Source organism: Brienomyrus brachyistius, chromosome 3 (assembly GCF_023856365.1).
Source record: "Brienomyrus brachyistius isolate T26 chromosome 3, BBRACH_0.4, whole genome shotgun sequence".
Lineage (NCBI taxonomy): Eukaryota > Metazoa > Chordata > Actinopteri > Osteoglossiformes > Mormyridae > Brienomyrus > Brienomyrus brachyistius.
Genome location: NC_064535.1, coordinates 34654676 through 34668459, shown reverse-complemented (window position 1 = coordinate 34668459; position 13784 = coordinate 34654676). Strand labels below are relative to the sequence as shown.

At 48.5% G+C, this 13784-nt stretch overlaps 2 protein-coding genes across 5 annotated transcripts; both read left to right on the top strand.

Annotated features, from left to right (window-relative positions):
* dennd6b (DENN/MADD domain containing 6B) lies at positions 1 to 8352 on the top strand. Of its 4 annotated transcripts, none has more exons than XM_049009133.1 (20): positions 1 to 858; positions 1136 to 1174; positions 1344 to 1386; positions 1526 to 1638; positions 1803 to 1883; positions 2153 to 2258; positions 2823 to 2902; positions 3021 to 3083; positions 3196 to 3251; positions 3638 to 3760; positions 4050 to 4145; positions 4271 to 4365; positions 4735 to 4800; positions 5577 to 5641; positions 5771 to 5860; positions 6202 to 6255; positions 6371 to 6480; positions 6636 to 6726; positions 6824 to 6898; positions 6991 to 8352. In XM_049009133.1, exons 1-20 carry the CDS (start codon positions 706 to 708, stop codon positions 7111 to 7113), a joined length of 1722 nt encoding a protein of 573 aa, XP_048865090.1. In that variant the 5' UTR covers positions 1 to 705; the 3' UTR covers positions 7114 to 8352. The 4 variants fall into 4 exon arrangements, with proteins under 4 accessions (XP_048865090.1, XP_048865089.1, XP_048865088.1 ...); XM_049009132.1 differs by having other exon boundaries at positions 6624 to 6726; XM_049009131.1 differs by having other exon boundaries at positions 6344 to 6480.
* A 1372-nt stretch (positions 8353 to 9724) lies between these two features.
* On the top strand, positions 9725 to 12741 carry LOC125739239 (ADP-ribosylation factor 4-like). Its single transcript, XM_049009137.1, has 6 exons — positions 9725 to 9946; positions 10610 to 10690; positions 10828 to 10937; positions 11316 to 11387; positions 11612 to 11737; positions 11894 to 12741. The coding sequence occupies exons 1-6, from the start codon at positions 9880 to 9882 to the stop codon at positions 11978 to 11980; spliced, it is 543 nt and encodes a 180-aa protein (XP_048865094.1). The 5' UTR covers positions 9725 to 9879; the 3' UTR covers positions 11981 to 12741.
* Positions 12742 to 13784: the final 1043 nt, after the last annotated feature.

Below are 13784 nucleotides of genomic sequence, written 5' to 3'. Positions count from 1 at the left end.
TGTCTTAAACACTACAGCCTCTCTTCTGATGGGGTCCTCTGAGTTTACAGATTCTTTATTTTCTTTTTTAAATTATTATTACTACTACCACTACATCAAAATAGGACGCTGTAACGTGATATAGGACAGGAAGTTTTTCGAAAAGTACTGCGTCCCCAAATCATTGTTTGGAAAACCATTTTATTATGCAAGGTGTATTAACATCGACTAACGATTTCTAGATCAACGTGTACAGTAGAGACATACGAACAAGTTCCTTAGGACAACATAAAATGAGACCTTGTAGGTAATTTTAGAAAATGGAAATATTCTGAAATATTCCGTTGCATATTGCTGATTGCACAGTGTGACGGGGGATTCTGCGCTCATCTTCTGTTTTCGTTGTCATTAACAACACTTAACTGATTTAACGGGTTTAATTCCTTTGGTTGTTCTGTCTCTGTCCTTTACTGAAGACAGTGAAACATATATTATGCTCAAATATTTATCTCGTGCGAGGACCAGTTGATGAGACGGTATGTACTGTATGTGATGTATGTACTGTTTTCCTTTACTTGGGAGAGCGGCTGTCCCTCTGTCACAATCGGGGCTGCGATCCGCACTCCGGAGCAGTAGGTGACGCCACACACCACTTAGCCCGGTACGCAAACTCGCTTCAAGCACCACCGAAGAAGACAGCGGGAAGCAATGGCTTGCTAAGCTGTGATGGACCCGTTGGAAAACGCCGAACCCCAAGGCTATAAATGGGGAAAAGGCGCAGACGACTCGGCTTCTCGTACCGCCTGGGCCCGCTTCTCCTCCTGGCTGGAGTGCGTTTGCGTCGTTACCTTTGATCTGGAGTTCGGGCAAGCCATCGAGGTACTGACCTGTATCCAGGTGTACTGGAACCTATCTGTTTGACAGCTGGTGACCAGGATTGGGTGACGTTTTTTTTGCAATGAAAAAGATTCAGATCGATAATGAAATAAGCCTATTCACGTCTTATGTTGTACTCTTCTTGAGTCTTGTCGTGGGTGACAGTTTAATGAGAACAGTACCAACAGCAGTGCTTTTAAATCGTGGTAGATCTATGATGGCTGCGTATTATGATCGCCTTGGGACCTCTGTGAGTCATTTTATTGTTTCTGCTTTTCAGTTGGTTTATCCCCAAGAGGTGAAACTTACGGAAAAAGAGGTAACTGCGACGTTCGTTTCCCTTGATGTCGAAGCTCTGACCGTAGTTGCCGCTCTGTGTTTTTTGCGTCTGCTGCGGATATCGCAAGCAGGTATTTTCCGTGGCTGCAATACGTTCGACAGAGCAGCAACATTTAATAACCTTTTTGTGTCAACATTATTCCCCCCAGAAAACCAGCATATGCTATCTGTCCTTCCCAGATTCTTACTCGGGTAAGTTTTCCAGTAAGGCTTGATAGGTCGTGAAGCTTGGACAGTGATTTGACACCATTCCCCAGCCGTCTGAATACGTGCAGTGTGATTGTTCAGGTGTCTGAAGCTGAGTTTATGCTGGTTTCCTCTGGTTTCCTAGGGTGCCTTGGAGACACTCAGTTCAGTTTCAGATTGCGGCAGTCTGTGGGACAGAGGGGCCCTCGGTTTGGATCAGAGGACATTTACAGCGGGGATGCTCCAGTCACTCTGCAGGTAGGGTAATCCTGCCGTAAAATGTGGCCCCTGTAATGTTAACCATACAAAATACAAGGAATACTAATGACAGAACTACAAGCTCCATATCTGTTCTGCACATTGTGTGTCATTTGAGTATGTGTTGTTGAAAAGGCAGCTTTTCTTCCTTGTGGTTCCTCTAGAGAGACCTGGCACATTACTTCGGGTATGTCTACTTCAGGCAAGTCAAAGATGTCTCCGTCAAAAGAGGGTACTTCCAAAAGGTATCCGCACGGCTTTCCATAAAATAGTTTGTGTATCATCGCATTTTCTATGCTGCTATGGAGTGTTTGATATACACTGGTGAGCCGAACCACGTGCATGTTTGCTTTAAGTAGCTGTTATACCTCATAATTACACAGTTGATAAGATCAGTGTTTACCCAAAATATGAGTAAACGGTTGTACTGTAACTGCCCTTATGGCGTCTGACTGCTGCTTAGCTATAGCTGCGGTTTACTGTTTCCTGCTATCCTCACCCTCTGCTTCCCAAGTCCCTGGTCTTCATTTCCCGGCTGCCTTACGTCAGCCTCTTCCAGTCCCTGCTGCAGCTTGTAGCGCCAGAGTTTTTTGAGAAGTTGGAGCCTTGCCTTGAAGCAGGTGAGGTGCAAAACCGAAAGCACTGGGAATGAACCCTGTTTGACCACAATTAAGCATGTAAATGTACCTTTATTCTCATGGTTAAACAGCTGCATTTGAACCTTCTTTTAAACACGTCAGTGCTGTCACACAAATCCAACCGGATTTTGCCAAATAATGCATCTGCTACATTAGTTGCAGCACATGTAATACCTGGTGCTGAGGATGTAAATTAATGCATTTCCATGTTAACCTTACTATATTTTGGTGTGCTGCCTTTATGACTGGCTTCTCATAACCCCTTGAAGTGGTCTATGATGCCAGCATCATGTGCTTAAAGCAGGGAGCAGTCAGCCACCTTGGAGGTGGTCGGGGACCACCTGTTGGCTTCTGCTCGGTTAGGCAAAGCGGTGTGATGAGCAGGGTGATTTCTGAACTTCTGTATGAGCTCGTAACTGCGCTGCGTGTTTGACTGGACAGCTGGTTCAATCCTCCCGATTTACAGACCAAATTGTGGTCTTGGGGCTGAAGGTCTTTATGATGTTGTGAGCTGGCTCCGAAGGTGTGTTGTTCTATGCCCCCCAGTTTGCAATGAGATCGACCAGTGGCCTGCCCCAGTGCCAGGGATGACCCTCAACCTGCCAGTGATGGGAGTGGTGATGCAGGTAAGGCCCCCCACCCCACCCCACCCCACCCCACCCCCACAAGGTGCTTGTTACACATATAATTGCCAGGAGATCCGTGGGAGGTATTCTCAGTATGGCTGTTCCACATTTCACTCAGGTCAGGATCCCAACAAAGAACGACAAGCTGGGAGGGAGCCCCTTAAAGCAGGCGCACAAGGAGGTCAGTTGCTCGCGGTGCTGGGGGACAGGAGCAGCAGAGGGCCTGGCACTGCAGAGCGGGTGAAAGCTGACAGGAACCTGCTCCGTGATGGCTGTCTGTTTCTGTCGTACAGAACCTGCTGCCAGCCCCAGTGGTCCTGCCCACAGTGCACGAGCTGGACCTGTTTAGGTGAGTGTGCCCCCCCCCCCCCCCCCCCACCATGTTTGTGCCCCCCGCCGGAGACTAGCCTCCCACCTGGGCCCCCGTCTCCTCTCCTGGTATCTCGCCATTGCCACGTGCTGGCTTTCTCCTGCATGCTGTGCTGTTTTTATTAGCATTTGTGGACTGGTCAGTTAGAGGGATGTGAGACTCATCTGCTGATGTAAAGCCTCTAGCAGAGTTGGTGGCAGGAGGCTGTGGGGAACAGGCAAGCCTCCCTGTCAGCTGTGTGTCTCCAGCACGGTGCCATGAGCAGTGTGCTGTTACCGTCGTGTGCATTAATAAGATGATCCTTGACAATTTAACCTGTTCTCTGCAGGAAGGCTGCTAGGTGATCTCTCTAACCTCTGCTTCAGGTGTTTCCAGTCTCTTCTGATCCACATCCAGATGCTTTGGGAGCTGGCTTTGCTAGGCGAGCCGCTGGTTGTCATGGCGCCCTCCCCGACCATCTCCTCGGAAACTGTCCTGGCCCTCGTCAGGTACCCGCCGCGACGTGTTTACATAGGAGTCTCTGCAGCGCTCTCTCACCATCTCTGCTCGGCTCCAATGCCTTCAAGCGGCGTTTAACAAACATGTCCGAAGGTGCAAAGACCAGCCGAGCCGTGCTGGGTGATTGTTTATATCTGGCAGAGCCGGGGGGGGGGGGCCTGTTCAGCAGCCGCTTCGCGGAGCCCTCCCTCAGCTGACTCTTGGCACCCGCTATCAGCTGCACTGCTAAATGAAGTGAAAAGTCACGTTGCTCACCTCTCCACTGGCTTGTTTCCGCAGCTCCATTGCTCCGCTCAAGTACTGCTGCGACTATCGTCCGTACTTCACGATCCACGACAGCGAGTTTAAGGAGTACACCACCAGGACACAAGCGCCGTGAGTGCTGTCCCTGCCTGGGCCTGCCATGGTTTTCCTCGTTTCCGCTGCTCTTTGGCTACCTGGCACTCTGTATCTTCAGTGTCTCTGTCATGCACACTCATGCCCGGCTCTTTGTGATTCAGGCCCAATGTCATCCTGGGGGTAACCAACCCATTCTTCATCAAGACCTTCCAGTACTGGCCCCATGTCATCCGCCTGGGAGACCTTAAGATGTCCGGTAGGACTGGAGAGGGTGTCTCACCCATCTCAGTACTTGACCCCCCCCCACCCCCCCTTGCTAGAGGCAGAGTTCTAAAAGCTGAAAGTGGCAGCTTGTTACCTGACATCTGTCGGGTCATTGTGTGCTGATCCCCCTGAGGCAAATGGAGCATGGAGCAGAGCATTAGGCCTTTTAATACTGAAGCATATGCCACACGAGGCTGTACAGCCCCACCCATTTGCCTGTGGGACACCCCCAAGGCTTCCTGACCAGCTGGAGCCCATGGTTCACTGCTAACTGGCCAGTGCCCTGAATGAGCTGCAAGCTGGGCTGATTTCCAAGTTGCTGGCTTCCTCCAGGCTCATTCCTGCTTCCTACCTGATTAAGGTGACTTGCCAAAGCAAGTGAAGGTAAAGAAGCTGGCGAAGCTGAAAAGCCTGGACACCAAGCCAGGTAAGCTCTGTCGCAGACTGCTGCATGAGGCTCCATGAATGCTTACATATGTTTGTTTACATTTCATATTTTGTGGCCACAATTTTGTCTCATATTTAATGTTGGAACCTGTGGCCACAAGCGTGTCTCTTATTTAATTTTGAAAGAGTTAAATATTTTTTGTCAGAGTTCACAGAACTGGTTTGATAGCGTACCCCAAGATACTGTCTGGGAGGTTGTCACAGTGTAGATATAGGACCCTCTAGTGGACGTTCCTGAAATTACAGCTCAGTAATGGTAAATATGACAGCTATAGAATAGAACAGACTAGAACAGAAAACCTTTGTTTTCATCACTAAATTTCAAAATATGGTAAATTTGGAAGCATTTCATAGTGTGACTGATTTCACTAATTCCCATAGCGCACCTTTAACTTTGTGCAGTACTATTTCATAAATCCTCCCTGTACCTCGGGCTCCCATTGGGGCGAGCTGAGGTCAGCCCAGCCCCACCCCCGTCAATTCACAGCCTTAAAATAGGGCCGAAACTGGGTAACCCTGCTGCAGAGCAAAAGACAGCAGCCTACTAAGGCCATGACTATGATATGTGAAGCATAACAAAGGACTGATTACTGCACATTCAACAGGAAGCTGGGCCTGAGGAAAGAGCTCTGAGGCTTCCTCGGCCGTCACCCCCAAAATACGGTGCTAGCAAGAAGCAGTTCCAAAGATGGTGGGGGGCGTGTGGCGACGTGGGGCTCTGCTTCCTCGCTGTTATCATTCTGCTCTTCTCCCTAGGCGTATACACAGCATATAAAACGTTTCTTCACAAAGATAAGGCGCTTATTAAAAGACTCTTAAAGGTAAGTGAATCGTCGCATGTCTCTAAGACCTGCCCCTAGTGGTGACTGCCCCAACCTGTAGTGTTTCATGAGTATGAGCCCTTTTGTAGGCCCCAGACTGAGTGCTCGGTCCGTCTGTTCCTCTCTTAGGGCATCCAGCGAAAGCGCCCTTCCGAGGTACAGTGCGCCATCCTGAGGCGCCACCTGCTGGAGCTCACGCAGAGCTTCATCATACCCCTGGTGAGGCCCAACCGGCTGGCTTGTCTCCTTCCTTCCAGCTTGTATGTCTGTCACCATACACTGGGCACACAGACAATTGCAGTAATTGAATACTGAGCTAAAATTGTGGTTTAAGCTAAATATTTCATTTAATAACTCTGTTGTCAGAAGATAACTGACCTACTAAATAAGTGAGCACTATTTTAAATTATTCATCAATGAGTGTGATTTTTTTATCATTTTTTTTTAAGACTGAAAAATGGAAATACAGTAGATTTTAACTGCTGAACATTGAGAGTGCAGAAACGCAGGGCTGTGGAACAGATCAGCATTCCCACACATGGATGCTCCTCTTCCTTCAGGAACGTTACCTGGCCAGCTTGATGCCCCTTCAGAAGTCAGTGACACCATGGAAGGTAGGTCCAGGCCTTCACCGCGATGATGTGCATCACCCTGCTCCTGAATTCCCATCCCGGTGGCAAGCTGATCGGTGAGGGTCCTTAGTTGTCTGTCTCAATGGCCTGTGTCCAGACGCCCCCCCAGATCCGGCCTTTCAGCCAGGAGGAGTTCATGAAGACACTGGAGCATGCTGGCCCCCAGCTCACCTCCGTGCTCAAGGGCGACTGGATGGGCCTGTACAGGTGACACATCTGTCCTGCTTCGCGCCGCTGCAGGGAGATCTTAGTCCCCATTAAATGTCATACTGTCTGCTCAATGTTGATGTTAAACCTTACATCCTGTAATAATGTCCTGAAGCCGCCAACGCCCCGATTTCACCCCTCAGACGCTTCTTCAGGTCCCCAAACTTTGACGGGTGGTATCGCCTCAGACACAGAGAAATGACGCAGAAACTGGAGTGTCTTCACCTGGAGGTCATCTCTGAAGCTGTGAGTGCCGCCACCCACTCCCACAATGCACTGTGGTCCTTTGACCCAGCAGGCGCCATAGCGTCTCTGTACTGCTGTCTGCCTACGTTCCCCGCAGGACCTCGCGGCGTGGATCCAAGACAAGTCCGAGGTGGAGATCGTGGACCTTGTGCTGAAGCTGAGGGAGAAGCTGGTTGGTTGGCCATGTTCAGCGGTGGCGGTCAGATGTTTGTTGGTCTGTGTGCGTTTTTGGTGGCTCTAGTGTGGCCTCCCCCTGCTCCCTAGACCAAGGCCCGCCGGCAGCAGCTCCCAGTGAAGGAGGAGGTGCTGCAGAAGCAGGAGAAGCATGTGGAGACAGTCATCCGCTCCCTGCCGGAGGACCTGCAGGCCGTTCTGCTTCGCCGCTGACCACCTTCAACCCCTCCCCCCCCCCCCCCCCCACACACACACACACACGCCTCACCACTCTTCCTGTTTTAATCTTTTAATCACACCCTACTCCATTTTAGGTCAGAAAACACACCACGCAGCCAAGGTTTCAGACCTGTAACGCAGCATGACATTGAGGAGCACAGAAAGGCCCAAAAACAGCTCTTTCCTAAACTGAGCTGTTCCATGTTCCACCGAAGGTGTGACCTGCGACCATGTCGCTAATTGATCACGTACCATGATCACGCTTGTAAGCCAGTTCCCCTTAGCGCAGACAGTGTCTAGGAAAGGCCCTGCTTGGCTTAGAAATAGATTAAGCTTGAAGTCACACTAGTTAGTCTGAGCAAAATGTTGAATCATTATTGCAGATTTTGGAACTTTTCCCTTGTGTATGTGAGTATTTTTCTTGGATTTATGGATGCTCCTGCATTGCCTGGGATTCATAAAACCACAAAAGCACTTTTAGGGGGATAGTGGAGCTGCATTAGGATTTCATTAGCAACTGTGAAGGTTGCCTGTTGTCCTAAATAGGTTCATTAACATTGAACCAGCTTTCAGAAACACTGTCAAGATGAGCTGTGCACTGAATTTAGTAGTAGTTATTTTTGGTTGATGGTATTTATTTTATATTATTTATGAGAAAAAAGACTTATGCATGTCTAAAATGTCACTACACAGTGCTGTACCCCAAACAGAAAAGCTGCACATGCTTTGCGGAGGCCATCTTTTGCTGGACCTCATCTGTCGGTGCTGCTAGGCTGAGCTCAGCCTGTCCCTAACTCCTGTCACCATGCCTCTCCTGGGGCACTGGAGCAAACGGCTGGCCCTTGTAATGTCCCCCCTCCCCAACACACAGGTGCAGTGTCGATTTGGGCCCACAGCAGCCCTGAGCTGCTACTGAGAGCCTGAAAAGCTGACCCGTGCATCCACAGCAGGCTGATGTGCATCAACATGTAATGTGATGCAGGACTGTGGCATTCTGGGATGCCAGCGCTGCTCCAGGTGCAGAACCTTCTGACAAAGGTGACATGAGCTGGACAACTGATCCTGAGTCAGTGATTAAATTTATTATTGTTTATCATTGATGGCACTTAACAATCATCTTCAGTCCTCGTTTAGATGCATGAACTGGCTTATTTATTTATTGCATCACTACACTCTCACTGTTGATACCGACAAATCTGAACAGGTTCCTAATAAAACACAAAAGCAATGTGACACTGAGGCTTTATTTCTTGGGCGGGCAAGTTGGGGGGAGTGGTAACAGGTCCCTAGTAACACCTTAAATGGCTTTCTGATTAAGTAGGTTATGATGGCATTCCCAGCTCCGACTACCAAGGTAAATGGAAGGTGGCATAATTCACACATTGGCTTATTTGGCAGACAAGATGACAGATGACAGGAGCAGATTGAGAACCTTCCAGAAGACGCAGAAAGCTGTCTACAAATAAATAACAATCAACAGAGCTTTCATGACACATGAGCAAGCCATAAGCACAAAGAAGACCATATGAATCCGCAATAAATTAAATTCTAAGCATAAGTTTTGGTCTAAATATTTTCAAATTATGATTCCCTGACGAGTGTTCACCATTCAATAACCGAAAGTTTCAATGACAGTCGATTTGAGTTCGTTTTAATTCGGCGATCATTGTTGACACACCACAGCACACGAAATGTGTCCTCTGCGTTTAACCCGTATATGACTTGGCAGGGAGCAGCTAATTCAGTGCTCGGGGAGCAGTGCTGTACTCAAGATACCGCAGCGGTGCCTTGTTGGCCAGGGATTCGAACCAGCAATCTTTCGGTTAAAAGGGCACTTCCCTAACCATTAGACCACGGCCTACTTTAAGAGCAAGCTCTGATTTCAGTGCCCCCTCTACAAACCAAAACAAGCACCCAGTAACAACAGTTGAAGACCAGGATGGGTCAAATCTCTTTCCTGTAATTCCACACTGCATCGCTCTGCTGTTTATGAAACTCAAAAGTCCGGAATCAGAAAAAGAGCGAGAGTTAAAGAACAGACGGAGCGTCAGGTCCAGGTGTCTAACTTTCAATAGCTTTAAATCAAGTCTGAATACACAATAAGACTGTTAATCGGACCTCAGAGTAATCCCATGTTTCAGAAATTAATGTAAAACCCAGGACTGCAAGTTAAGGAAAGTGGACTGATCTTAATGTTATTAAGTCAGAGTGTAATCATCGCAGCAATGCCTATAAGGGGAAAAACCTGTTTAGTTTGATTCCCAGCCACGCAGTCGGACTCGACGAAACCACAGGTGACACACAGGAGATCCCGTCATCTCCTTCTGTGACAATGCCGTTTCGCGCCACACGCTCACGTGTACGCAGGTGACATACACTTCCTGATAACGATTCAAGGGCGTCGCAAATGTTTTAACTTCCTGGATGGTCTTTTAAGTAGTGTGTTCAGTAGATATTTTCCTTTACGCATAAAACATATCAGTGGTGAATAGTAAAACGCAGTAATTATATAGGAATATACGAATAGATGCATTTGAACGGCCTTGCGTACCAGAGAAACGTAACAACGGAAGTCGGGGCTGCGCGAGGGGGTGACGCGTCACTTCCGCCGCGTTGGCCCGGACGTGGCACTGTAGCCAGAGGGGGCCGTACTCCTGTTCTCTTCCGAGACGGGGAGGATAAATATCATCGGAGGACTCGAGCCTTCTATTACGAATCGCTGGTTAGGGATATTTGAAGCACCTTGTTTGTGCAAGTAAGATGGGGCTCACGATTTCATCGCTGTTTTCCAGGCTCTTCGGTAAGAAGCAGATGAGGATCCTTATGGGTGAGTATTGGAAGGAAGGGAGGGACAGTTGTATGGAAAAGAAAGGGCTTCGATGCGGTTCTTTCAGCAGGATCGGAGGTTTAGCAGCAGTAGCGCTAGTTTAACACTTACGGTTCCTGCTACCCTCATAGTTTGCACTTAGCTTAATGACATGCGAGTGCTTTTCCGTGAACCGTTACTGCCTGCTTTATTCCATATGATGAGTGAGTTAGGTTGGAAGCCTAAGATGTCAGTGGGGCTGTTGGCCAGGGTGGAGGGCCGTTGGTTTTTCCGTATTGACATGGAGCTGATGTGCTGAGGATAGAGGTAACAGGTGGATTGACACCTTACTCAAGTCGCGCTCTTATCACAGGTACCACAGTACGGCCGATGGTTACTGTATGCTTTGTGACCCGTTTGTAAAAGCGGTGGCTGATCTCAGACGAGTCTCCTTTACCTGTAGCGTGACGCATCTACCAGACGGAGGACGGGATCGGAGTTTGCGTTCAGACGCACGAAGCTCTTACCGGCTTCGCGCATTGACTTGAGATGGGCAAAACCAGGGTTATTTAAAAGCCATTCAAGTGCTCATGATATCATTGGTCGTGCAATCTAGATGCAAGGTTTCTTAACTTTTTCATGTAAAGTTTTGCACTGTTAAAATAGTTTTGTTTCTCTATCTAGTGGGGTTGGATGCTGCTGGGAAAACCACCATCCTGTACAAACTGAAACTGGGAGAAATTGTGACCACCATTCCAACCATCGGTAAGATCTGCATTGAAGAGAGAGACATTATGTTACCATACTGCATTTGATCTGAAGTCTTCCAGATTGCAACTGTCCCAGTTTCATTGTAAACATCTTCAAGCGTTGATCATTCTCTCTGCTGAACTGCTTGACAGGTTTCAATGTGGAAACTGTGGAATACAAGAACATCTGCTTCACGGTGTGGGATGTGGGCGGCCAGGACAGGATCCGGCCTCTCTGGAGGCATTACTTCCAGAACACACAGGTGTGTCTTTTCTCCACCTGTAGGACCTCTGTGTCCTCCATCACTGAGCTACAAATGTTAAAAAAAAAAACAAACTAAAATGTAAGTGAGTTGTAACAGTAGATGAGATCAGTAAATATCCTCAACACCATTTCAAACAGAGTGCCACACTGCTCTTTGAAAGATTTGAAAGTTTCTCACCTGGTTGCCATGTCAGCTGGATAGTGAAGGTGTCTGATTTATCTCCTTTCCGTTTCACGATACTTGGTTTTGCTTCAGCAGGAATTCTGAGCCAAATCTAACTCTCTGTGGGATCTTTTGACTGGTTTAACTGACTTCTGACAGTGTCCACGATCAGGTTTCTGTCATGCTGACTCTGAGCTGTTGTCTGGTCCCTAGGGCCTCATCTTTGTGGTGGACAGCAACGACCGTGAGCGAATAGCGGAGTCAGCAGAGGAGCTCTCCAAAATGGTGGGTATCTGCGCGGTCCACAGCTGTTGGCGCAAGCAGACATGACGTCCTGCTGCCTCCTGTGTATCGGCAGAGCCTCCTGCTCATTTGCAGTCACAGGCTAATTCGCTGATGCTCTCTCCCGAGGGCTGCATTTCTTCACACTGCAGGGGCATGTCCCCCATCCTGGACCCCCGGATGGATGCGGTTTAACTGACCCATACCTGTACCATCTTTCTCCACAGCTGCAGGAGGACGAGCTGCGCGATGCTGTCGTGCTAGTCTTCGCCAACAAACAAGATCTGCCCAACGCCATGCCAGTGAGCGACCTGACGGACAAACTGGGCCTTCACAGCCTACGGAGCAGAACCGTAAGTGTCCCGGGGATCGGGAGCAAAAAAACGTGCACTGTTGGGGGGGGTCTCCAGATCCATTAAGGTAGTAAGGAAGGCATTAAACTGAACTTAGCATCAGGAATGGTCTTTGCAGAGCGAAGCCAATGTCTCCACGTCTCTCTCTCCCTCCAGTGGCACGTGCAAGCAACCTGTGCCACACAGGGCACGGGCCTCTATGAAGGGCTGGACTGGTTATCCAATGAGCTGTCCAAGCGCTAGGTGGCAGCAGAGTGCCAGGTGGCGTGAAGGCGACCAAGCCCAGAAAGACACAAGGGAACAGATGGCGGGGATTTCAACCAAGAAACTGTCTAAATTATCAGTGTGTCTGTCTGCTACACCTTCGCTTTATGGACTGTACTACTTTTTTTTTTTTTTGTCTATCCTCTGCCTTTACCTCTTTTAGAGTCCCCCCCCCCCCCCATCTCCACAAAATATTTTAGGTTGCATGTTTTTAGACGGTGTAAGGTTACCATGGAAATGGACTAAGGTGTGGTGCAGAGGAGGGGTGCAGGTCTCCACCCCTGCTCATCTTACCCTATTATAACTGACCAGGTTGCCCCCCCCCCTCCCCACTCCACAGTAAAGAATCATTTTCAGGGAAGTAGCGGGACATGGAGAAAGAAGAATTAATGGAAAACAGACTGGATGGTGGAACTGCTGTGCTGGGACCAGTACATGATGCAATAAACACACCTCCCAGTGTAACTGGTGCTGTGATGGAGACTTTTAAGCAAGTGCATGTTTGAAGGCGATGGGAGATCTCCAGACAAGCTTAATGGAGCATGTGAGGGTCTTACCTTGTGGTGGAGGAGCTGCTCTTTGGGCTCAGTAGCAATGCAGTTTTGTGCTTTTCAGCCCCCGAGGGTCTCCAGTGTGTACATTCCATTACCTCCCTCTCTGAGCCCTGCATGGGATTCAAAACCTCCAAGGGGGTCAAACGGTTTGTTGTACAAAACAAAATAATAAAACATATAGAAAAACTCATGTTTCTCTGGAAGTCTTTAAAAGAAAAGTTTGGCAGCGGAAATACACGCAGCAATTTGGTGCTTTAAGGTGTAGGAATGTGACGTCGCCATGGGGTCCAGGACGTTGCTCCTTGTGCCGGCGGTGAATCTTGTGGTGGGTTGGGACTGTCGCCAGTGATTTGTTATGCCGTTTCCCCCCAGAAGATGGTGCCCTAGGTGGCCGTTTGTGCCGCCTAATGGGCTGAACAGCAGCATTTCCACCACAAATAATTCAGCTCAAGAACTGAGTTTAATCAGGTGTGTTAAATGAGGGTAAACCAAAAACTGCAGGGCTCCGGGACGAGTTTGACCCCCCTGGTCTCGAGCTAGTGTTGGATGAGTCAGTGCTCCAGATGAAAGGCAGTGAGATGCATTCTTGCCAGCACCCAAGTGGACACCCAGAAATGGGAATTCAGTTTGGGATTCTCAGTCCCCTTGGCAAGCACTCCTTAAGTGGGTGTGTGCACACTACTCACTGTCTGCTATTCACTGCATATATGCTGTGTTAGCAGTGGGGCTCCCCCTGTCTGCCATTCACTGCATATATACTGTGTCAGCCATGAGAGCCCCTGTCTGCAAATCACTACATATACTGTATTGGCAGTGAGGCCCCTTCTCTGCCCCATTCACTGCATATATTCTGTTAGTGAGTGCCTGTCTACACTGTATAAAAAGTGCCTATATATCAAACATTAGAACAGAAGTGCCACACAAATCAAACATATAAACCGAATATGACTTTCAGCCTTGACATGTAAGATACTGCTCCGTTTATAAGTACTGGGTACTTAGCAATGTTTTGCAACGTTTTTGGAAACCCTGTTTCCGTATTTACAATACAAACGGCCACATCTCTGCTGCCATCTGTAGGTGCAATATTATGGAGTTCATATTTAAACTGTTGTAACCAACCACGATCACATGAGTAAATGAAAGAAGCTGATTTTAAGATGGTCACTACTGCCCCTTACAGGCACAGTGGCGTGAGCTGCTGTCGTCGTAATAAAGCTAATCTTTCA

Excerpts from the sequence above, each read along its gene's own strand:
- dennd6b (XM_049009130.1), top strand. The coding sequence starts at position 706 with ATGGACCCGTTGGAAAACGCCGAACCCCAAGGCTATAAATGGGGAAAA. Across the intron at positions 1,387-1,525 it reads CTTCCCAGATTCTTACTCGG|GGTGCCTTGGAGACACTCAG; the intron begins GTAAGTTTTCCA and ends CTGGTTTCCTAG. Across the intron at positions 6,481-6,623 it reads GACTGGATGGGCCTGTACAG|ACGCTTCTTCAGGTCCCCAA; the intron begins GTGACACATCTG and ends TTCACCCCTCAG.
- LOC125739239 (XM_049009137.1), top strand. The coding sequence starts at position 9,880 with ATGGGGCTCACGATTTCATCGCTGTTTTCCAGGCTCTTCGGTAAGAAG. Across the intron at positions 10,691-10,827 it reads GACCACCATTCCAACCATCG|GTTTCAATGTGGAAACTGTG; the intron begins GTAAGATCTGCA and ends ACTGCTTGACAG. Across the intron at positions 11,738-11,893 it reads ACAGCCTACGGAGCAGAACC|TGGCACGTGCAAGCAACCTG; the intron begins GTAAGTGTCCCG and ends CTCTCCCTCCAG.